Genomic DNA, 25,604 nt, shown 5'->3' with positions numbered 1-25,604 from the left:
CATTAAACAAAACTATTAGTGGTCTATTAAAAATGAATATTCACAGATTTTATGTTGAACATGCAACCTCAATACCACGACTTAGGTGCCCGTGAGCAAGGCATCGAACCCCCAACTGCTCCCCGGGCGCCGCAGCATAAATGGCTGCCCACTGCTCCGGTTGTGTGCTCACAGTGTGTGTGTGTGTTCACTGCTCTGTGTGTGTGCATTTCGGATGGGTTAAATGCAGAGCACAAATTCTGAGTATGGGTCACCATACTTGGCTGAATGTCACTTCACTTCACTTCACTTCAAGACAAAGTACACAACTTAATCAGAAAAACAACCGGTGGGTAAAACAAGAGAAAAATGGACCAGAGAACAAGCACTTGGCAAGCAGTTAACTTCAGCCACGTTTAACATCACACAACACAGAGCATCTAATCAAAACTTCACAATGCAGCTCAGTAAATTATTCCACAATAACACTACAGAAGACATTTGCCATTGATATAGCAATTAGTTTAAAGTCATAATTTGAACAAATAATCCTCTCATCAAAAGTCTAAAGCACTCACTCTGCACTGCTGTGTGGTTGAAAATTCCTCCTCTAATGAACATGATCATTTTTTCCAGCTTTTCTGAGTGAAGCACTGATAAGGACAGCCGATAATAACTAGAAAGGGAACACAACCATTTTCTATAAGAAGAAAACGTGTTCTTCAATGCGTTGGAGCAGCATTTGGAAAAGCACACGCCCATTGCTGTACCTTCTGGCACCCTGCCGCCTTGACTGACAGTGCCGACCCGCCCTGCGCTGAGTAACTACCTCACATCCGATGTAGGAGTTCACCTAAAATCGTCACCCATACTGGAACTTATACATGTCTGTGTACGGTTTTCAGGTTGTCCTTTCAGGTTTGCTCTTTGTCTATACAAGGTCTTCTTAGTTTTTCCTTATCTATCAGTGAAACGTGAGTGCCTTCAAAACTCCCCATGGAATGTGATATTCCTTGATCTGTATTGGATTATGTTACAGAGAACGATATCACTTTTACTACAAAAGCCAGCTTGTTTTGTGGGCTCCGATTACTTCATATAGGGTTTCCTACAAACAAAAAATTTAAAACAGCCACCGAAGGTCAATCGCACAGCATGGTGTGGTTTATGCAGGTTTATGCAAATGAGCAAAAGAATCTCATTTAAAGTCAACACGAAAATGTCCTTCTTTATTGTATTCTGTTTCTGAACATCTTGGGCATGACTGCTCAGTGCATGTTATTCAACAGAAGAACATTTTTATTTCTTTTGTAAGTTTGCTCCACCTCTTCAACAACTTCTATTTTGGATGACATCATCTAGGCTCACTATATGGCCAAAATTATCAGGACACCTGACCAATATACCAAAAGGGACTTTATTCATAGATGTTAATATAGAGTTGGTCACTCCGTTGCAGTTATAACAGCATCCACTCTTCTGCGAGGGTTTTTCACAAGATTCTGGAGTGTTTCTGTTGGAATTTTTGCCCATTTATTCAGTAGAGCATTTGTGATGTCAAGTGCTGGTGCTGAATGAGAAAGCCTGGCTCACAATCTCCATTCCAGTTTATCTCAAAGGTGTTGGATGGGGTTGAGGTGAGGGCTCTGTGTGGGCCAGTCAGGTTCTTTCAGACAGGCACCTCCCAAAGTGTTGCCACAATGTCACAAGTATAGTATTGTCCAAAATGTTTTGGTATTCTGAAGCATTTCCCTTCACTGGAAGCCAGGGGCCTAGCCCAACCCCTGAAAAACAGCCCCATACCATTATTTCTCATGCATTATGCAGTCAGGCAGGTAATGTTCTCCTGGCATCCGCCAAATGGAGACTCGCCCATCAGAAGCATGATTTTGTTTAAATCTAGATTAAAGGCATTTCTTTAGCCAAGCATTCAACTAATGTATTTCATAACTTTGTATTTCAGTTACATCTGAACGAATGCACATTTTCATTATTTTGCTTGGGTTGAACGCATCATTTTTTGGCTTAGTTGGAACAGCAGATATGCAAATTTTCCCCTATTACCTTCGCTGTTTCTGCCATCATGTGGTAACTAGGAATTACACAAGTTTCAGTCTGGATCCTGCCCTTACAAAGACCTTAGATGACCAAACACCTGAGAAGAGATTATGCCAACCCCACAGAGGACCTCAGATGATGCCAATCCTCAGACAACATACAAAACTACCAAATTTTGCATTTGACATTAAATAACTGCTTGATATTTTCTGTACATTCCTGCCATAAGGACATCAACTTAAGATAATCTTATAGGGCCCTATTTTAACGATCTAAACGCAAAGTGTAAAGCGCACTGCGTAGGTGCACTCAGGGCATGACCAAATCCACTTTTGCTATTTTAATTACGGAAAAACGGTTGGGGCGCCTGGGCACATGGTCTAAATTGGTTGTCCCTATTCTCTTAATGAGTAATGGGTGTTTTTTGGGCGTAACGTGCAATAAACCAATCAGAGTCTCATCTTCCATTCCCTTTAAGAGCCAGTTGTGCTTGTGCCATGATGGATTTGCTATTTACACGGCGGAATTTGGCAAGCGCAAAGACAGAACGCGTCTCCGAGATGAAACGGAGCTGCTTGTGTGTGAGCAAATAGATATCTCGTCTCGTGATATCTCATGCCTAATTCTGATACATGCGATGACTATCCATTATGACATGTAGGCATTTATATATATATTATTTATATATATTTAATTAGCCTACAAAAAATTATTATGCATTGCAATCCTTGATATTTTTAATATTTGGCATGTTTGTGTACTGCTGTGCGTCCCTGTGTTTAATAAGCAGCGTGTACGCGCGTTGTGGACCCGCCTATGCTAGCACACTCTTTAAATAACAAAGAAAAAACATTGCGCCAGACTTTAGACCAGGTTTGAGTTGGTCTATGGCGCAGTCTATTTTCAGCTCCTTAAAATAGCAATGCGCCTGAATACACCTCTTTTTTAGACCAGCACGCCCATGGGCGCACAAATGCGTGGTGCTGGATGGAAAAATGGGAACGGTGCCGGACTGAAACTAGCAAACACACTTGCGGTGCGCCTTGCACCGCATTGCGCCGGGTGTATTATAGGGCCCATAGTCTTAGTTTATCTGTAAATTTTTACAGATAAATCTATCTATCTATCTATCTATCTATCTATCTATCTATCTATCTATCTATCTATCTATCTATCATCATCATGCATTTCCTTATTTCCTAAAACTGTAAAACATCTATTAAAATATAAATAAATGCTGACTTGAGAATAGTGGTCAATGGGGAACAAGCTTTTTGGCTGAACAATGATTCAGTTACAGCATCTACCAGCAGAGGCTAACTGTTCATGCTAACCAGCCAAACCTTAAGCCTTTGGTGAGATTGCAAAAATTAAAAAGGTTGTTTCATGTTGACTTTAAGAGGTTTGAGTCAGAGCAACCGTTAATGTGATATATATTCGATAAAGCTGTTAGTTTCTCAAACATCTTTTTGATAAAAGTGTGACTCGTTTTCACATGTCCAGAGACACAATCTTCTATGACTCATAGTGCCGGCTGTGAAAAGAGCATCCATGATGGCTTTATCTTTGCTCAAGGCTTCCGCGCAGAATCTCTGAGATCAGTGGATTTTGTCTTTTAGGGCTTTGTTCCTTTGATCAGATAAAAACTGACAACAAATATTGAAGAGACAACGTGGTATACAGCCTTCTACCTCACAACTGATGCAGAACAGAAACTTTAAATTTATGTAATCAAAGGGTGCTGCCTGATGGCTATAAGAAAAATATATTTGTATCTGACAGCAAGATTATAATTGAAAAACAAATAGGTTCCTAAACTCAAATATTGAAATGTGTTAATATAATGATGAAACGTAATGGATGAGCAAAATGCAAATTGATTAAACACAGCATAAATTTAATCTAAAACATGGAAAGCTATATGAGTATGACACAGGTGAATTGCAAAATGTTAACTTTCATGAATGCAACCAGAATACTGTACATGCAGCAAGTGGGAAAACCAGTGGGTTATCATTTGAGAATGAACTATCAGACATGTAATGAATTGTGGACTCACATCAATGGCATCTCGTTCAAAGATCCTGAGTTGGAGAAAGAGCTCTAGTTTGATCTTCCGTTCCTGAAACAGTTCCTCCATCTGAGCCTGGGCCTCGTCCAGCTGCTGCAGGACGCTCTCGATGTGAGCCATAGAGCTGTTATGAGGAGTTTTATTGCTGGAGATTGCTGAGTCTCTGACATCAGAAAAAAAGGTAATGCACGAGCATTAGAGACAACGTCTACTACAGTATATGCAGTACCATACAACTTCAATAAAGCATCTTCTTACTATAGTTTACTTAGTTTATTCAGATTAGGACATGGGTCATAGATAAACTCCACATGATATTGCAATAACATTGCAATATCAACTGTAGACATAACTGAAAAGTGAATTAGTTATTAAGAGTAACACATTTACTGATGTTTCAGGATGGATTTTCCAAAACATGTGTAATTACACATTTGTAAGTTGTCCGTGGTGTGCATGATCTTGTAGCCGGCTAAATTTGCTCTATTGATAAAACCTGAAAAACTTGCATTTGCTTTCGGCCCCCATGAGGTCACTAGTTTCATAAAATGACTAAATAATAAAAAAAGGTAAAAAGTGTCTGCAGGGTTAGGGGTTAGTAATTTTAATTAATGCAACAGCCTCAATGGGATGCTAAGGCCATTACATGACGTGCATAAATGCTCGAGTCAGAATTCTCATGACAACAAGTCAGTGTCATTGGGAAGTACCTGAGCTGCTGGATAAGATCCTCCCCTTCTTTAATGACGTTGACGGTGACCTGAAGGGTGGTTTGCTGCTGCTGACCGAAACGTTTGATCAGCTCCTGCACTGCCTCTACTGACTCAGCATAAACATCATCTAGCAACTCCTTCTGAAGCTCCTCCAACCATGTCCACAGCTGCAGAGAGATAACATCATTACCAGCCAATCAGAAACCTCACAATATTATGAACCAGTCAGTGACCCAAGTAGATCCATGGGTCTTCAGACAAATGACATTTGTTCTATACTCTAAAATATCCAAATGCACAAACATGACAAGACAAACAGCCAGACCGAACGGCTGGTGTTGTTATTTCCTGTGAATGGCTTCATCTTATGTGAGCTCAGGATTAGCCATCTGCCTGTGTTGGCATGTCAAAGAGTGTATCTCCTGCCACAGCAGGCCATGCCTGTCCTTCCACACCTCCCCATTGTCTTTTTCCACCTCCACCGTTCTCTACCTTTCTTTTTTTCCAAAACTCCAGCCTTTAACCACTGATTAATACCTATACCGTTATAAAACACACTCTCAGAAACAAAGATGTCTATATATGCCAGCCTGCTACAAATAGCAGATGGCTAACATTATGCCATATGGAGACATTAAAGAGAGCATTGTTTGCTTGTATTAAGTATATTATGAATCATGTACACACTTCTACTCATTATCATTTACTGTTTGTGGAATATAGACGGGCCAGAAGTAAAGAGTTCTGAATTTATAAGCAGACAAATTGTAAAGATTCAAACCACTAGTTTGGCTTTAAAGCAAATAATGTTTAATTTCCGAAAGTGAGAGGCTGCATGAGATTCTTTTAGCATGTAGGACACAGTTGAGACTGACTAGAAAATTAGTTCTGCCACTAGTGAATGTGTGGGGTCTGTCAACTAGTCGTGAAACACAGTTTCAGTTGTGCTTGTTCTATGTAGGACAGCAGGAGGGAAATTCCTCTGTCAACAAACTAAATAGCATTAACTTTGTATTATAACTTCTTGGAAATACGTAAAAGTGAAAAATACTAGAGCTGGAGTGGTTTTGTGTTAACGAAGCAGACATTTGAGATGGTTTAGAGACAGGTTTTTTTGAGATGGAGTTTATTGTGCGTGATCATATACAATTTTTTCTAATTCTTATGTCATCTTAAGGCTGGCATTAACTACAGCAGCATGCATCCATGTATTTTTATATCTATGTACAGTATTTTATTTATTTTTTTATTCTCATATACAGTATATCTGGTATCATCTCAGTTGTGACAGTCTCCTCTGTTAACACACTCTACATCCATGCAAGTGAAGACCAGAAAAAAAAAAAAACACAAGTACCTGTTACATCATATTCAGGAACACATTTATGTCAAGTAGAACACGTCAACACTGGCAAACCCAGACAAATCCACACCCACCAACACCCATTCTTATGTTCTCATAACTTACCTCTTTGCTGTGAGTGTGGAAGGCCACAGACATGTCGAGCAGGACTTTGCGTTGTTCCACCCGTCTTACGAAGTCCTGGATACGATCTTCCAGCTGGTGTGCAGCCTGGTAGATCTCCTCAGGGTCACACTCGCCCGTCTGAGCCAGCTGCTCTGCCGCCTCCAGGAGTTTGTCTGCATTTGTGTAGGTGTTCTGAGAAACATGCAGAAGTTAATATGCATTTGACTCATTTCTGCGATGGCCTAGTTTTGCTTATGGAAGGAGAACAGTAGATATCCAGGTGGACAATAGCCAAAGCGATGATCTTACATCCGTTTCTCCTTACCTGAGCCACTTCTTCAAAGTCCTCATGACGTTTCTGTAATGCTCGAGCCCTGTGCAGAGACTTCCCTACTCCTGTGTGCTTACTCAGGAACGCCTCACCATGGTTTTCAATCCAATCTAGAACCTGTGTGAGAAGATATTCACAAAGAAGAGCATAAACAAAGGTTTAGAAGGTCAACAGAACCACTAAATCACTATAAAAGAACCAAAAAAGTAAGTAGTGTAGTACATATTATTTTAATAGAGACCAGATTCCATATGGAATACTTTTATGCCGGGTGTGTATAATAATATATATTTATTTTATTTTTTATTTTATTCTTTCAGTCATTAATTTTCATAAGATGAGGATTTTCAAGATTTTTTTCAAAAAGAAAATATTCGTTAACACTTTAGAATAGGGAACACTTATTCACTATTTACTATGACTTTTCCCTTGATAACTTCCTATTTTGCTGCTTAATTAATAGTTAGTAATGTAGGTATTAAGTTTAGGTACTGGGAATGATTAAGGATGTAGAATAAGGTCATGTAGAACAAGGGACATTAATAATACATGTATGGAGACATTAAAGAGAGCATTGTTTGCTCTCTTTGTCTGAAAAGTGAAGAGGCTGCATGGGATTCTTTTAGCATGTAGGACACAGTTTGGGAATTCATATGTGCTTAATTAGTATTAATAAATGGCTAATATTTTAGTAATATTCATGCTAATAAACAACTAGTTAAGATACCCTAAAATAAAGTATTCATTATAGAAATGTACACAACTTTTACATTTCCTGACTTTTTTCAGGCTTTATGTGACTGTTGTCACATATGTAAATGCATCTATCTGATTCATAAATGTAAAAGAGTTCCACTGCATTTCCAATGTTAAACCAGCAGGTGGAGCCTCAAAGCAGCAGGATTCACTGCGACAACTCAACACCAGTATAAACATCAACACCAAACACGCAGTGAGGTCATCCTGCAGAATAAGCGAGCAAGACTCTGGTGTCTGCTCTGATGGTGTTGTCTGAGAGTACAATAACTGTGTTTATTATAGATATCTGATTAATGGGGTAATATCTGTTGTTTCTCACAGGTATGCATGAGCATCCAAACACATATGCAATATTTTACAAATAAAAACATATTAGAAAAGGTTTTAAGTGAGTATTGAATATTTTCTTAACCATTTGAAATCTACAAGGTGGAGCTGCTAAGACAGATCTCGCATCCGAGTTTGAAAGCTTTCTACTTGCCTCAAAAGACGCAAGCACACACAGCGAAAACACACTCTCCTCTACTCATGCATATTTCATTATGCCACCTTTGATCTGGCTGAATGTGCCATACACAGAAATATTCAGAGCTGTTTGTGTGGTGGCATCTGTCAGTGTGTTTGTGATTAGATGCAATCATTTGTTGTGCAGATGTTGAGTCTCCTGCTCACGTGGCTGCTTTCTGATGTCTAGAAGGTTTAAAGGTCCCCTATGCCTGCATCATTTTATGGGGCAAACCCTCAACATAATGAGGCTGCTGAACACAGTTACCATGACAACTGATACTGAATGCATCTGAGAGGAAAAAAGACAAAAAAAAAAAAACTGTGGGAACAGTGTGGGACAGACCGTGTGCGAGAGAGAGTGAAAGAGGCATATAGATGTTGTTTTGAAAAAGATGACAGAATTTTTATCTTTTGGGGTAACTACTGCTTTAGAATTTCTTAATTGAAAAAGAAATATTTTTTCCAAAAATAAATTAATAAATGATGCAGTGGTGCCTAAAATCGGACTTTCAAATTTATATTCAGTTCTTAAGTGAGCAGAGAAAACTTTTAATAGACTAGAATTCACTTTATATTCGACATAACGATGCCTCACAGGCATTTAGATTCTGCCATTTTATTCGGACAAAAAGAATAAGAAAGTGGACCAGATTCACCTCATTTATGAGCAGGAATCATTTTAGTGTCACACTATCATATTTATATTCATATATCAAACCATTGATAATTTTGTGTTTTGCTACATCAATTTATATTAAGTGGAAAATTGGTGGAAAATGTAGCATTGCTATCACAGGAATAAATGAAATTTTAAAATGTAATTTATATATATATATATATATATAAATTACATAAAAAAAACTTTTGACCCCATACTGTATTTGTTTAAATTAACAATTATTTATTTATTTATTTTAGCTTAATGGAAAAAAATCCGTGCTAAATCAAACTAAAATTGACCAAAAGCAGGCAGATCGAAATCACTGTGAGCAGAAAGTGAAATACAGTGGAAACAGTCATGTGCAAGAAGAAATTCAGGGAAGTGGGTGAGAATGAAATGAAAAAAATCTGTCCCGCACAGATGTCTCCTGCAACATTCTGACACCTCATCCACTCAGCAAATCTCTCACTTCACAAATAACATTGATTAAATAAAATAAATTGAACCCACATCCACATGAGATGTAAAAAAAATTATTTACAATAATAAATTAAAAATAAGTGTCCTACCTGCTGGACATCCTGTTGGAAGACACAGAGCTGTAGCCGTTGGTGAAGACGAAGTTTGCGGTGTTGCCAGATGTTCTCCAACTGCCTCTGGTGATGCAGAACCTCATGAATGATGTCCAGAACATGGTGCACCGCCTTGGAGTAGTTAGCCGAGGCTGTCAGCGAATCTGCACTTCCTGGGGTCAAAGGCCGCTGTAGCTTATCTAGTAGGGCTTTGCCATCCTGACTTACCTGGGGATGTACAGATAATACAGTACACATCAACAACCAGAAATGTTACTTACAAAAAAAATCCCACCTTTATTTGAAAATCAAGTTCATTCATGAAACGCCATGTTCTTTTACATCCCATACACCATTTAAATAGTCTGGTACAGTGTTTGTTGTTGTTCAGAGTTCCTTTGAAACCCTCCACCTCCCCAGCTCCACTTGTCTAGTTCTGCTAGGGGATTTATGTGTGTTTATCCATGCAGAAGCAGTAGCGTATCTTACAAGCTCACAGCAACATGTCTGTGTATCTACCGGCAGTAGCAAGTCCATATTTTCTGTGCAGCAGCAGCGGTGTGCGTAGCAGATCTAGTCCGCAAAGACCAAATACTTGAACACTGTCATATTCAGAAAAAACTATTACAAGTTTTTTAGTTCTTGCTCAGATTGGAGGTATCCTGAATTTAGTCTTTAAAGTGAAAATATTCACAAACACAATCAAAAGTTTTTACTTGAATGGAGATTTGTACCTCAGAATAGGCAGCGGTTATGTGTTCATAGAGACCCTGGTGGTGGTGGATGGTGTCTTCCAGGTCCTGTAGCTCAGAAGGAAGTTCTCCCTCTCCACAGGCTTTACACCAAGAGTCCATGTTGCTCATATACTAAAAAAAGGCAAGAATATTCAGCTATTGGTTGTTAAACCAACCACATACACATCTGTGATCTGTTACCACATACAGGAATGATTATAAAAAAAGTCAAGAATATGACCAAGTGTCAACACAGCAACTGTTGTTAGGAGGCTAACTTTGAGCCATCCACCACTAAGTGATTTACAACAGTGTCTTATGTAGGAAAAGATTAAATACATTGCGATTTGTCTCTACAAATAAACTATTTTGGCCCTGTCTCATTGGGAGCTAAATAAACTGAATGAATAGTGTGTCAGCCTAATATTGATGCTGACAAAAGATGTTAAATGCTCAAAGTGAAAGATAACGGACAGAAAGATGAAAGGAATGGATTTCATTCATCCTTTTTCCAGTACAGGCCTTTCTACATGCAGTATTCAATTACAGTGTCTGAACATTCACTTATGGTCACTCTGGTGATTCACTTATAAAAACAAGAGATAGAAATCCAAGATTTTACACTGAAAAAACAACAACAACACAAACATAGTTTAGTCTGCCTGTGTATATAGGTAGACTGCCTGGGAAGTGCAAGAAGCGTGGCTTGCAGTGCTTTTAAAACATTTGTGAAATGTCAACACATGGATCCTAACCTTAGCCAGTGAAGTGATTTTGAGACAACTTGATGACTTGTTTTTCTGAATAACAGAAAAGGGATAAAAAGTGGGTATGAGTTTTTGTGAACAACACATCATTCTCTAAATTCTGACAGCCCCTCTAGAATAGTACATACTTACTCGGCAAACTCAATTTAGCTGAAAATATATGGGCATCTAAATGATATGTTGCTTAGAATTTAGTTTGTAATTATTAGTTTGTTATTAAGGCACACATTGCATCATCATCAATGCATCAGTTTGTTTGGCCACTCAATCTATCTGTAGGTATGCGTCTGCACATTTAGGCCTCACCTGGTCGGTTTTCTGGTGGAAGTTAGCAGACATTTCCAGCAGCGTGCTTCTCTCATCCAATGCAGCGGCAAACGCTTTCCACTCCTGTTCCAGCTGACCTGAGATCTGCTGAATCTGCTGGGTTGCATAGTGACCCGACTCCAGCAGCCTGTTCCCCACGGACATGATCCGACTGATGTTCACATACACATTCTGCAAGAGACCACAAAAAGACTGAGTGCTATATACACTGCATACTTATATCTTAAGAGATATAAAACAATGACCCAGTCACAGTAAACAGCTAGTAGAATGTCGAGCTCTGGTTACCATGCTGTTTCCTCACATGGGACTAATTACACAGCCCAAAGGCATTCAAAAGGGAATAGGATCAATACACAGAGAGCTGTCAGATGAAAACCTGATGGGGGTTTGGTATCGGCCTGCATAAAACAATAAACTGCAGCAGTCGTGTCCATGCGCGTGAAAACCTGGAGCAATACTATAGTCACATGCATAAACTAAAGACCACAATCAAACTCTTGATCCCTTAGCTTTAAATCATGTCCCAGTATAATGCAATGGATGCACGTTACTAAGGTGACTATGTCAGTCATTTGATCATTTTTTATTTTTGGTATTGATATGAACATATGCACCCATCTGTTATACATTAATATACAACACACACACTCACCCGTGGATAATTCTATAAACTCTGGAAGATGTGCACACCCACTAAATCTGTTGTCAGTTTTACCAAATAATGACACTTAAAGATGACCATTTCTAAATAATACAGCCTGCATATGAAGATAAGACAAGCTAATGGTGCCCACATGCACAAATGTATTTCTAACAGATGAATTCAGGATGGAAAATAGGGTTACTAACTCTCTATATCACTCACCCCGAGCTTGGTTTCAGAGCTCCTCGGGGAAGATAGACATGCACCACTAAACACAAATTCATCAAATCCCTCTGTTATGTATCACAGGCCTCGTGGATCACATCATGGAAACAAATAAAAGCTTCTGGTATCATTTTCATGTAAATTAAAGCAGCTTAAAGAAACCTCTGGATAAACATATGCGAAATATAATAGGTGCTATTTTCATGCCAATGACCAGCATGTGGTTCATTAGCAAAACTGACTTCCACATAGAGGGCACATGACATTTGTATGATTTACATAAATGTATACAACTTAAGAATCATGTTTGCTGCAGAAATGCGACTGGACAAAGTGTACATTTCTAAGTATATATACTTTTATCTTTATTTTCAATTGACCTGAGCTAACATGGACTAACAATGAACAGTTGTATTTTTATTAACTGATGTTAACAAAGATAAATAAATACTGTAACAAACAAATTGAACCTTTTTGTAAAGTCGGTAACACTTTAGAATAGGGACCACGTTCACTATTAACTATGACTTTTTCCTCAGTGAACTCTTAATTTGCTCTTAACTCTTAATTTGTTAAGTTTAATTATGGGATAGAATTAAGGGATCTAAAATATGGTCATGTGGAATAAGGCATTAATATGTGGTATATATTTGGTACCTGCAACTATTTTTTATTTAATTTGATGCATCCTTCCTTAATAAAAGTATGCATTTCTTTCAAAGACAAAAATCATACTGTCCCGAAAAGTGTGAACAGTTGTGTCTGTGTGTATATATTTTAAATACCTATGTTTCTGTTGATTGAATTTTACACGTTACATTTTTATATTTACAGTTCATTTTCAATTTTCTTTTTCTGGTACAAACACACACGTACACTAACTGATCCAATGAGGAGAAACATTTTTACAGTCCCCCGTCCCATTAGTATTTTGGTCAAGCACCTGTTATAATTATATTTTGGACAGAAATAACTTTAGCAATACTATAATCCATCATCTCATCCCAAAACAGAAAACATGAAAAAAGACACTTGAGTGTAAAAGGACAGTACAGACGAAGGAAGTGCTTTACAGTACCTACATTTACACGGATCACATTACAGGACCTGAACACAGCCCAGACACACATACCACAGAACAAAAGCCTTCCTCACATGAGAAAATCACTTAATGACAGTATTGGACCCTGAAGTCTACTTCAACAGAGAGAGTCATGCAACGACCTACCCTTCACTCTCAGACTCCCAGGTTTAATATTATTACAGTAAACCTCTTTTCTCTTACAAATACAGGCTGATTAGCAAAGGAGTGCCTGGAACATGATATATCTGGGACTAATCAATACACCAGCATGATGGAAGACTGCAGCCATGTGTAAAATGCCTTTAGCCAGGGGAGTGTTTTCTAAATGTTGTCCTCCAGACTGTCTTTCATAAAGCCAGGGGAGTGTTTTCTAAATGTTGTCCTCCAGACTGTCTTTCATAAAAGAGTGGGAATCTGAGTTAATTTACAACTTGACAAGCGTAACGTTCCGCTCAGGTGACATTACCCCCGGAACTCAATGACATAGCTGCTTAAGCATGTCTATTACGAAAGGTTACAACCAGGCCCCCAGTGTGCCATGTGATGAACATGGATATCTCCATAAATCGCCTATTTACTGTCAATACATACAGCAAATGCCACAGAACCTGCAGGATATTAACCCCAAGCCTACTGTATCATATTTGATATGCAAAATTCTAAATACTGCTAATTATCAACATGATCAAAACACGCATTCTGCTCTTTGGAATTTTTTAGTTGTGGTTCTGTGAAATCTTTACGGAATTCTAGTAGGTAATATAAAATAACTTTTATATTATTAGCAATGTCAAGATGAACACTTAATGGACTTGAGCAAGTTAGGTTTACAGTATTTTTATTTTTTTATCACGCTAGTATCAAATAGTAAGTATCAAATATGATATGATATTTTTTTTTATTTGTACATTTTTATTTGTACATTTGTACACTGCATTGCACAATACTGAATGTTTTGCCCTCCCACAATAAAAACAACAGTTTTGATCATTTAACTAAGTTTTTAAATATCATCTTACTGAGAATTGTTATAATTATTATTATTTGAAATAATATTATTATATTATTATTGATCTTATGATTTTATGTAAGCATTCTGCTACACTGTTATAAATATCGTGTTGATTTGCATCACAATTACATGCCATCAGAATATTTATCCTACTTCTCTTACACCGAATCTAACATTGAAAAAATAACAAACAAAAAAAAAAACCTTGAAACATGAAACATGTATTATCACCTTATCAAGCAATACACTTAATCTAACAATATAACCAAGTTAACAAGAAAAGTGTTTACGTCCATTCATGCATCATATCAGACGGGAAGTAAGGCTCCTAGGACTTCCTGAGGAGGTGGCTGTAGTGCCCCCGGCTGCCCGGCAGTCAGGCTAACTCAAAACAAACATTTGACAAAGCATTTCATCCATTAAGTTGTGCACAGTTATAGCAACGTGAGAGGGGGGTGGACTGTTCTCAGAGCTGAGGCAGGACATGTGATTCTAGCACACTCAGCCAAACCTAACACCCTAACAAAAGAGCAACAAAGAGCCTGATGAAAGCCTACAAAAACATCCTAGCAATTGGCAAGGACTATAACCTTTCTGAATTTCTGAAAATTCACGAGGGTGGAGAACATGAAGGCATGAAAATAGTAAAAATAATAATTAGATGCAGTAACTACATTCTGCTTTCTACATTTATTTTACTTCTAGATCTATATTCTTGTTTATGAACATCTGCTTTGTCTCCATACTTATGTTTCCTTATCGTTTATTGAAATCGGTTTTGTTTCCATATCTATATTGTTTGTCTAGGACTGTTTACAACTATGTGTGTTTTTAATTGTTTATGTAACTGTTTTCATAAAACTAAACAAACAAAAATCTATGTATAAATAATAAATGTAACTGCCTCATTCATGAAACTTATGTAAGTTTAAGCTTAAATCCAGATTAATATGGGTGTAAATTGGACCAAAAAACTGTCCTTTGGATTTGCGAATACTTCATGAACCTTAGATTTGACTTAAAACTAAAGTGATTTGTGAAGTGAAAGTAATTTCATTGTTGTTTATCAGTGAAATGTATCCTCACTTTTAACTCAGTGGTTAACCAATACATTTTTTTGTAAATATTATCATGGTAAATAATGGTATCAAAATGCAATTTCATCAGTTTGTCTAAAGAAAACAAAACATTTGGAAGTCTTATGCACATTTTATGCACAGTTGGGAGCAAATAACACTCATAAATACAAAAAATTATATCAGAATGGCTTTACAAACAATTTACACAAAAATTGATTCTGCTCATGTTTCATGAATGATACTCAATATGTGCTTTAAGTGTTGAAAGGGTAAGCACCACTTACAGTACATTTTCCTCAAAAAAAGCAAAAAAATTTATTTGGAGTTATTAAACTTAATGACTTAGAGATTAAAAATGTTTATATATATATATATATATATATATATATATATATATATATATATATATATATATATATATATATATATATATATATATATATATGTATATATATATATATATATATATATATATTCAACCATAAAATTATATTAACTACTGGTCTGTTTAATCATTATTATGGTTTAATGACTAATTAATGAGTTAAGGATTTATATCCTTCAAATTTGAGAAAAACTCTCTATGAATTCCAAAAATATGAAAGCATTTAAAACTACATGGATCATTTATCTGCAAGATGATACGTGCTGTAGACATGCTTCCTTTTGGCTGAACAGCAGTTACATTTAGATATGGATTGGCAGAGGGCAGCTGAAACCACAGAGATGGAAAATCAGTGATTGATGCCATGCTGTTTTCTTGTGAAACTCTCTGCCTTTGAAACCTACTGAAGGTGATTAACATATCTGCCAGGATCACACACACACACACACACACACACACACACACACACACACACACACACACACACACACACACAGGGATGATGTATATGTGTGTGACTGTTCTCCCGTGGCATTACATACCCTTCAAGCATATATGCACATGACTATTATATGACAACAGAAAATTCATTCTTGCATGAATAAGTAAGGGCACGTGTAAAAACGCACATCATTTAAATGATGTAACACACATCAAGCTACACTATTATAATGCCTCAGGTGGTGACACGTATTACTGCTGGACCACTGGATACAGCCTTACCATGCAGTTCATTGCAAAGTGGTTGTGCTGGGTCTGCAGCTCAAGCACATGTTGATGGTTGGCTCCTATCTCTGTGTAGGTTGTCAGAAACAGGCCTTTATTATGGACGATCCAATCGAACATCTGTTGAGAGTTGACATGGTATCTAGTTATTTAAACAATATTTAGTTTAACATCAGAAGATCAGAAGTTTTCACAGGAGCCTCTGGAGGGAGGTCAAACAGTTTGGTTGTGAATAGAAAACACTACAGAAATGTTTCCCTTATTGAAATATTCTGATATCAAATGTAACGACCAACAAAATCATTGCAACTTGGTAGCATGCAATAAACATGTTATTACCATTTGATATGATTACTGTACCACAGTACTGAGGGGTGGCATTTTTGTTAAAGTACATAACTTTCATAAAATTATATACATTTACATAAATTATAAATATAAAGTGTCTTTGCAGGTAGTGTTTTCTATTATGTGGACACACTTTATTTTAAAGGGATAGTTCACCCAAAAAGCTAAAATTATGTCATTAATAACTTACCCTCATGTTGTTCAAAACCCGTAAGACCTCCTTTTATCTTTGGAACACAGTTTAAGATATTTTAGATTTAGTCCGAGAGCTCTAAGTCCCTCCATTGAAGCTGTGTGAACGGTATACTGTACATGTCCAGAAAGGTAAGAAAAACATCATCAAAGTAGTCCATGTGACATCAGAGGGTCAGTTAGAATTTTTTGAAGCATCGAAAATACATTTTGGTCCAAAAATAAAACTACGACTTTATTCAGCATTGTCTTTTCTTCCGTGTCTGTTGTGAGAGAGAGTTCAAAACTAAGCAGTTTGTGATATCCGGTTCACGAACAAATCATTCGATGTAACCGGATCTTTTTGAACCAGTTCACCAAATCGAACTGAATCGTTTTAAACGGTTCGCATCTCCAATACGCATTAATCCACAAATGATTTAAGCTGTGAACTTTTTTAATGTGGCTGACACTCCCTCTGAGTTCAAACAAAACAATATCCCGGAGTAATTCATGTACTCAAACAGGTCACTGACTGAACTGCTGTGAAGAGAGAACTGAAGATAAACAGCGAGCCGAGCCAGATAGCGAACAACAGACTGACTCATTCAAGAGTCAAGAACCATTTCTGTCAGACTCATCCGATTCGAGAATCGAGGAGCTGATGATACTGCGCATGTGTGATTCAGCGTGAAGCAGAGTGACACACAGAGCGTCTGAACCGAACTGATTCTTTTGGTAATTGATTCTGAACTGATTCTGTGCTAATGTTATGAGTGCGGGTAAACCGAAGGCTTGAATCAAGGGCAATCATCACCAATGACGCCATTATGTCGAGTGCAATAGAACTGGTGAAACGTTTTTTTTTTTCAACCGGTTTATTGAATCGAACTGTCCGAAATAAATACTGGTGATCCGAAAACCGATGCAACCTTTTCTTGACTCATGAACGAGACAGTCTGTTGTTCGTTATCAGGCTCGGCTCGGCTCGGTGTTCATCTTCATGTTCATGTTCTCTCTTCACAGCAGTTCAGTCAGTGTACTGTTTGAGTACATGAATTACTCCGGGATATTTGTTTGTTTGAACTCAGAGGGAGTGTCAGCTACATTAAAAAAGTTAACAGCTTAAGTCATTTGTGAATTAATGCGTATTGGAGACACTAACCATTTAAAATGATTCAGTTCGATTTGGTGAACTGCTTCAAAAAGATCCGGTCACATCAAATGATTCGTTCGCGAACCGGATATCACAAACTGCTTTGTTTTGAACTCTCTCTCACAACAGACACGGAAAAGAAGAAAATGCTGAATAAAGTCATAGTTTTTGCTATTTTTGGACCAAAATGTATTTTCGATGCTTCAAAAAATTCTAACTGACCTTCTGATGTCACATGGACTACTTTGATGATGTTTTTCTTACCTTTCTGGACATGGACAGTATACCGTTCACACAGCTTCAATGGATAACTTCAAAGGTAAGTTATTAATGACATAATTTTGCTATTTGAGTGAACTTACCCTTTAAGGTCCAATTCCCACTATTAACAAACGATTATACCTCAATAAATTCTTTGATGCTTTCTTTTGCTGCTTATTAATAGTAAGCAAGGCAATTGTTAAGTTTAGGTATTGGGTAGGATTAGTGATGCAGAATATTAGTGTTATAAGTACTAATAAACAGCCAATATGTTAATAATAGGCATGCTAATAAGCATCTAGTTAATAGTGAGAATTGGTCCCAATAATAAAGTGTTATCTATTATGTTATGGTCCATACCCTATGATATATGTAAAACTATCCAGTTTTCTCCCTATTAAACTTCACATATAATTAATGTTTACACCTTCTCTGCATCCTGCTGAAAGAGTCTCAGCTGGAAGCACTTATCCAGTTTAACTTTGCGCATGTGCCAGGATTGGTGCAGATGTTGGCGTGTGGCATGAAGTTTATCCAGAAGCGCCTGGACTTTTGGAGCTAATCCCTGGATATCTCCTCTGCCTTTTTCCCCACACTGGATTCGCTGAAGCAGGTGTTGACCCTCAGTATCTAACTCCTCCACAGGAGCTTTAGTAACCTTTTTCTTCAGGGAGGTGTGTTCCTCAATAGCACGCCGAGACCCATCCAGGTCTGATGGCAGCTCCCGCTGGGACACAGAGTCCTGGAGTTCTTCCAAACGGGAAAGGATGCGAGCTGCATTGCTCGTGAATTCTTCAAAGGCCACTCGAACTTCGATCCACTCCTCGTGGTCATAATCCAGACTGCCCTCGAAGTCTGGAGTCAGCTGGGAAGGATCAACCACTTTGGTCAAACCCTCGAGGGACACCATGATGGTCTGAAAGGATTAAAGTAGGATGCTTAACTTCATATTCTGAATGTAGCAGATTTTTTTGATCTGATTTATTGAACATTTCTCATTTTCATAATATATTTCAACAACATAGAAATTTTATAATTTAGAAGTTCATTTAAAAACTGCATTATGTGCAATTCACGTTTGCATACAAAACCGATGTATGTTTTTTTTTTACAGCAGTATTCCTTTTACATAGTAGCAGATAAAATAGTTCTCATAAATCGTAACTTATAACATTACCACGATTAAATTAAATATAAAACAAGCTATTTGTCACTGCCAAGACATTAACGTTTTCATAAAAAAATATTTTATAGTTTGTTATAGAAAAACAAGTTATGCTCAGAGTCCAGAGCCTCGATCATAACATTATAACAGGCATCTTATGAGTAGAGACCTGCACGATTCTATCGGAAACTTCCTATTTCCCATTTATGACATTGTGATTTCATTCTCGTAGCATTAATTTCTGTTAAAAATAACAGGACAGTGGTTTGTGAATGCTGATGCTTAGCCTAAATAATTTGATCAGGAGCGTCCCCTCCTGTGACCCATGGTTTGTCTGTATGTGTATTCAGAGTCAGTGAGCAATGGACTTTCATGATAATAAAAAACTGCGTTAACGTGTGACAAAATAATTATCAGCATTAATCATGAAATGCATTAACACGATAATAACATGTTAACTTGCCCAGCCCCCTGATATATATATATATATATATATATATATAGGAAATCTCAAAGGCTCGACTGCTTGTATTGATGTAGAATTTAAACTATAACTGCATGGCCCTAATCTCTTAAATGTGACTATAAGAAATGAAAATATTAAGATATAAATATTAACATCATGATTTTTTTGTAAAGTTGCTTTGAAACATTCAAAAAGACTATATAATTCTAATTTGACTTGAAATTTTACAATAACAACAAACTGCTGCCTCAGTGAGAAATTATTTTAGGTTTTAAAATAATATTTGATATCTGCAAAATTCTGTTTTGATATCTGCTTGACTATTAATAGTTTGTTATCTCTACATTGTTTCCACATTTTGGCCACATGTCTTCATTTTTGCAATTTAATATTAAAATGTAATGTTTTATATGTGGGTGGGGCATCTTTGTGACATCTATACAACAACCAAAACAAATTACTGCAAAGTGTAACAATATTTTGCCAGTTCTGGTTTCTGAATGGAATGGTTTTGTCTGTGACTCAGTGGGAGGTTTCCAAGAAGCTGAAGTTTTTATTTCAAACAACAATGCAATTACACTCTGATTGGGTGGTGAATACAAAGACTATTGGATCAGTTACATTGAACACTTTACTTAAAGCAGCCCAAAAAACATTCCAGAGATTGCAGCTCAGGTCATGTTATTAGAGACAACAGTAGACACATGTGGGTACAATGGACAATTGAGACCATGTGGATAGAGAGCAGAACGTCAAGACAGTCTGGTCAGTATTACATCAATGCAATTAGAAGTATTTTCCAGTGTTTAGGTGTAAACAACTTCAAATAATATTTGTGATGCAGCTAGTATAAATAGTATAAATCATAAATCAGTATTACACTTAATATAAATCAATTAAACATATATTACAATGTAATAATACTTCTGATTTGGTGCCACACTAGATGTGTTAATTTAAGAAACCTCCTTTGGGAGATTAAGCCTTCAGATTAAATATAACACTTCTGCATGTGTCTTCCTCTCATCTCTAATGAAATAGGTCAGAAGTAATTTTGACAGCTCTACTTTCGCACCATCAATATGGAATGTTCTAGGAAAATATAGACTGTTTTTTCTTTCTTTTATTTCCCTGAAAGATTCTGTAATCTCAGACAAGAGATTTTAGAAGAAAATTCAAAGCAATATGTAACTGTATAAACCAAAAACAGAATTTCACTGTCACTTTATTATAAGTAGGGCTGAAACGATTCCTCGAGTAACTCGAGTAACTCGATTACAAAAAATGATCGAGGCAAATTCCTCTGCCTCGAAGCCTCTTTAAATTTATTTTAAATCTCACGTCAGGTTCTTTCGTTCTTTTTAATGTGACAACGCGTTTTCGTCACCCACAAAGCGGAGGGAGACACAAGCGCAGCGTCTGAAATGGAGTCAGCAGTGTTTTGATTTGAGGGCGTGGGCAAACGTATGTCCATTGCAAGAGAGCTGGCATACCACAACTAGGGCCCTAGGATTTCTGCGATGCAGAAAACGCGGAGGGAATCGCGGAATCCAGTCATAAAAACGGAATTTACAGTTTAACGCGGAATGGCACGGACTTTGCCAAACTTTGAATTAATTAATCAAAAATAGGTCATTGCACTTACACCAAATCACGATATGGACTAATATCTGTAAATATTAAACCGGAACAGACTATTTAAATATGAATCCTGCATGTTCTGCGTGTCTCTGTTAATGAATGGGGCAGAAGCGCGACTTTACACACACTGAAGCGTCTCACTAATAAGGACGTGAACACATGAACAACATCTCCAGAACTGCTCTGACAGTCACTTCATGAGCATTTGACCGTTTGATTTGAGTAAAACTAGCGTCACAACAGAACTGTAAAGGTACGTCAACACGTCAAAATAAAAGTCCGGTTCAAAGACAAGTATTTGCCAGAGATGTATTACTATTGTTCAGCAGAATATATATATCCTACTACAAAAAATAAAATAAAAAATCAAACATTATTTTTTTTAAGGTTCAATCACACAACATTTCTTCCATGTTTTATTCTTAATAGTAAATCCCCTTTGTTTACCAAAAAGTTAAGTTTGCTTAATTTTCAATAATTAAAAGATAAATACATTTTTTATGTGTTTAATGTTTAATGTGCATCTCAGAAAATGCTTTATTTAAAACCCCAACTGAATGGCACTTAATTCATCTGTCAACTTTCTTGTCATTGTTCACAGTACAAGTACAGACAGAGAAACAATGGTTAATAATTAAATGTTTATTTTTGATGTATGCATTGCATTGTATGCATTTAAAAAATAAATAAAACATTTTTTTCTAAAAAAGTAAACTAAGTTGTTCATTTTAAGAGACCCAGTAGTCTTATTTTCTCTTGCATAATTAATATTGCACTTTAATTAAGCAAAAACGCATTTTATCCGATTACTCGATTAATCGATGGAATTTTTGGTAGAATACTCGATTACTAAAATATTCGATAGCTACAACCCTAATTATAAGTAAATTCACAATGCACAAAGTTACCTCAAATTCAAATTTGGAACTGCCAAAATTCGTCCTCTGTTTCTGCCAGAAGTTGTCAGGCTTGATGATGAGAGCGACGTGGATGCAGGAAGGAAACGATTCCTGTAGGATCTTCAGCAGAGGTTTGATAGAGTCCCATTTGGATCCTCGCATATCCACGATGACCGTGAAGCCATGTCTGCTCACCTCCTCACTACACAAACAAATAAAAACACAGCATCACCTCTTCTGCACTGCTGACACTCACATCATTAGTGAGATGTAAAGAAGAGCTGCTGCTTTCAAACTGAAATACACTTAGTAAATCCTATATAATGTGAATGGACCATGCATGCAAAATAGCACTTACCAAATATAGCATATGAAAGACAAACAAACCTTTCTTCCTAAATTTAGAGAAAACTGCCATAAGACAAATAAATAAATAAATAGATGAATATAAAAAACAACAACTAAAGAGCTCTCTAGCTCAAAAAACAGCCCGAATGTTTTCAAATCAACAGCTGCACTTCTCTAGTCTGACTCTTAAGCAGGAATGAGCACTGAACAACTCTAAATCATTCTGACCTCCCTCTCTGAGAGTGAAAGAGAGAGACAGAGAGCGAGAGAGAGAGGTCAGAAAGAGAGAGAATGAGAGAACATAATTAAGGATGTGATGATTGAGACAGAGAGAAAACAAGCAGACACAATGTGAAGCGATTTATATGTACACTACTGTTCAAAAGTTTGGGGTTAGTAGACCTCTCAAAGAATATCAAAAACACAGAAATATCAGCCACTGTTTTCAGCATTGATAATAATATTAAAGGAATGTCTCTTGAACACCAAATCAGCATATTAGAATGATTTGTGAAGGATCATGTGACATGTGCCATCACTGAAATAAATTACACTTAATAAATAAAATATATTAAAATAGTTATTTTAAATTGTAATATTTCACAATATTATTGTTTTACTGTATTTTGAAAAAATAAATGCAGCCTTGGTGAACATAAGAGACTTATTTTGAAGAACATAAAAAAAATAATAAAACTGTAGCGTATGTATTAAATTTAATACAAGCCAAACCGAAAAAAAAATCATTTAAATTTAAACATTACATTATATATTGTGTTACCAGTGTAATTCCCAGAGAGAGAGAGAGAGAGAGAGAGGGAGAGAGCGAGAGAGAGAGAGAGAGAGAGAGAGAGAGAGAGAGAGAGTGTGTGTGTATGTGTGCCTGTGAGTTTATTTACTTCAAAAACAGTGGCATTACCACCTCACTGCTGCAAATTAATTAATAAGTATCATGGGGCAGCACTGACAACAAGTTGCTCCTGAATGTTTCTGTTTGTTCAGCACGATCTCCAGTCTCTGCAAAAATTCTATAGTGTGCAATTGTGTCGTCTTTAAATGAAGGCTGCACATTGGAATTACACAATTTACACGCACACCTTCCAGCCAATCAGAATCAAGTATTTAGATCATGGAATAACGATAATATTAGGAGTTGAAAACTGTGTGTAAAGGCCCGTTCACACCAAGAACGATAACTATAAAGATAACTATAAAGATAACGATATTAGCGTCCACACCAGCGAATGATATTGTCTGTGTATTCTAAGCGGAACGCACATCTGCTGCTTTAAATTCTCGAGCTCATTACAGAAGAATTGATTCTGATTGGTTGGCAATGTTTAATCGTTCATCAGGGAAAAAAAATCGTTCTGAAAGTGATTCCAACGATATCGTTTCTCTGTGCCTTTATCGTTATAGTTGTGGTGTGGACTCTGCTATTCTTTAATATTGAGAACGATTTTTAGAACTATATCTTTATCGTTATCTTTATAGTTATTGCTTGGTGTGAACAGGCCTTTAAAGTGATTTTATCATATTAGTCAATATTAACAAACAGTACTGTGGGTATACTTCCAAAACAGTGTGTTTAGACATTTATCCTTGCGCAATGCCTTGCCTCATAGACTTGCATTGTAAGTGTATTAATATACACACACATGCTGGGTTTGATTTCAAGAATACATGGATGTGTTATAATTATTTTATGTGGTGTTTGACATAATGTGGGTTGGATTGAGTCATGAACATTTATTTAAAGTGTGAAAGAATGAGAAATATTCTTAGGAGTGAAGAAAAAGTAGAGAGAAAGACATGAAAGGATGATGGAGGACAACCAGTGTGGCCTAAAATCTGCAGTTTTAGGCCAAACAACATATCTACACCCCTGGCTATCTGGTACACACCAGACACCAAAACCAACAGCCGTAAGCGTCTATACACTTCCTCACTAAACCACTTATTTTCCTAACCAGGGGCCACATCTGGGTCTCCAGCATACTGTAATACTGAATAACTGTGTTTCTGAGCAAAGGGTCAGAAGTGGATTATTTGTTTTCAAATTCACATATTATTCTGTGCAAAAGTGGGGTATGTGTTTACAGCTGTTGAGAAGATGAAATTTAATTTCTGTATTATTCAGTTTGGCTCAAACAGAGTGATTACGGACAACAAAACAGAAGTAAAGTTTGGGAGAACCCTGCGGCAGATGATAACCTACATAAAGTTTTGAACTGTGCAGAGCTGGAACCCTCTGGCTGAAAGCAGAGATTCACGTGGAACTGGTTGAGTTTCACTGAGTCAAATCAATGCTAACAGCTGTTAAGCTATTCTGCGTGTTAAAGTGTGTGCAAGATAGGGAAAGCTTAGCTACAGGCATTACTTATATGAATATAGATATGAAAAGAACTTAATGCAAATTAAATTTAATGAAAACTTGCTTGTGAAAATGGTTTCTTGAGCAGCAGTTTTCATTTCATTAGAAACATCCTAGTAACCCACCAAAACACCCAAACAACTGTCTCAATGCCACAGCAACCACCCAGAACACCCTAGCAGCAAACCAGCAATTCCCTTACAATTACAGAGAGAAGATTTTCAAAGATGGCTGCCAAGTAAAATGGCTTGCCTTGAAGGGATGTTTATGGCCTAACCCTGTAAAACACCCTAGCAACAGTCTAGAAATGCCATGATTTAGTCAGAACACTCTAGCAACCACCTACCAATTCTCTAGCAATCCTCTTGCGTAATTCTTGTTTAGTGTCACATTATCCTTCAGAAATCATTACAATATGCAGATTTGGTGTTCAAGTAACATTTCTTATTATTTTCAATGTAGAAAACAGTTGTGCTGCTAAATATTTTTTGTGGAAACCATGATACATTTTTCAGTCTTTGATGAACATAATAATCAAAACAACATAATCTATTGTAAACATATTTTGTAACAACCCTAGTGAAAAATAAACAGAGCCAATCCTCCCTATACGCAGAGTACTCAAGCTGTGTTGGCCCCTGAAACACCAGGGGGCCCCCTTGCTTTCAAAG

At 36.9% G+C, this 25,604-nt stretch overlaps 1 protein-coding gene across 9 annotated transcripts in view; it reads right to left on the bottom strand.

The window, feature by feature from the left end:
• Positions 1–25,604, bottom strand: part of triob (trio Rho guanine nucleotide exchange factor b) — a 181,439-nt gene that overhangs the window by 69,707 nt on the left and 86,128 nt on the right. For 6 of the 9 annotated variants that reach the window (XR_009437662.1, XM_059567335.1, XM_059567334.1 and 3 more), the window contains 11 exons: positions 22,221–22,413; positions 18,468–18,956; positions 16,102–16,224; positions 10,927–11,118; positions 10,609–10,653; positions 9,854–9,985; positions 9,117–9,347; positions 6,615–6,737; positions 6,290–6,481; positions 4,819–4,988; positions 4,097–4,271 (listed from right to left, as the gene is read on the bottom strand). Coding sequence is in view for 8 of the 9 variants with exons in the window: in XM_059567335.1 (XP_059423318.1) it covers positions 4,097–4,271; positions 4,819–4,988; positions 6,290–6,481; positions 6,615–6,737; positions 9,117–9,347; positions 9,854–9,985; positions 10,609–10,653; positions 10,927–11,118; positions 16,102–16,224; positions 18,468–18,956; positions 22,221–22,413 (2,065 nt within the window). In the remaining variant the exon portion in view is untranslated. Of the gene's footprint in view, positions 1–4,096; positions 4,272–4,818; positions 4,989–6,289; positions 6,482–6,614; positions 6,738–9,116; positions 9,348–9,853; positions 9,986–10,608; positions 10,654–10,926; positions 11,119–16,101; positions 16,225–18,467; positions 18,957–22,220; positions 22,414–22,569; positions 22,665–25,604 lie in introns of those variants that run through there. The other 3 variants (XM_059567331.1, XM_059567330.1, XM_059567333.1) reach the window with 2 other exon arrangements.

Source organism: Carassius carassius, chromosome 15 (assembly GCF_963082965.1).
Source record: "Carassius carassius chromosome 15, fCarCar2.1, whole genome shotgun sequence".
Lineage (NCBI taxonomy): Eukaryota > Metazoa > Chordata > Actinopteri > Cypriniformes > Cyprinidae > Carassius > Carassius carassius.
This window is presented reverse-complemented; position numbering and strand designations above follow the sequence as displayed.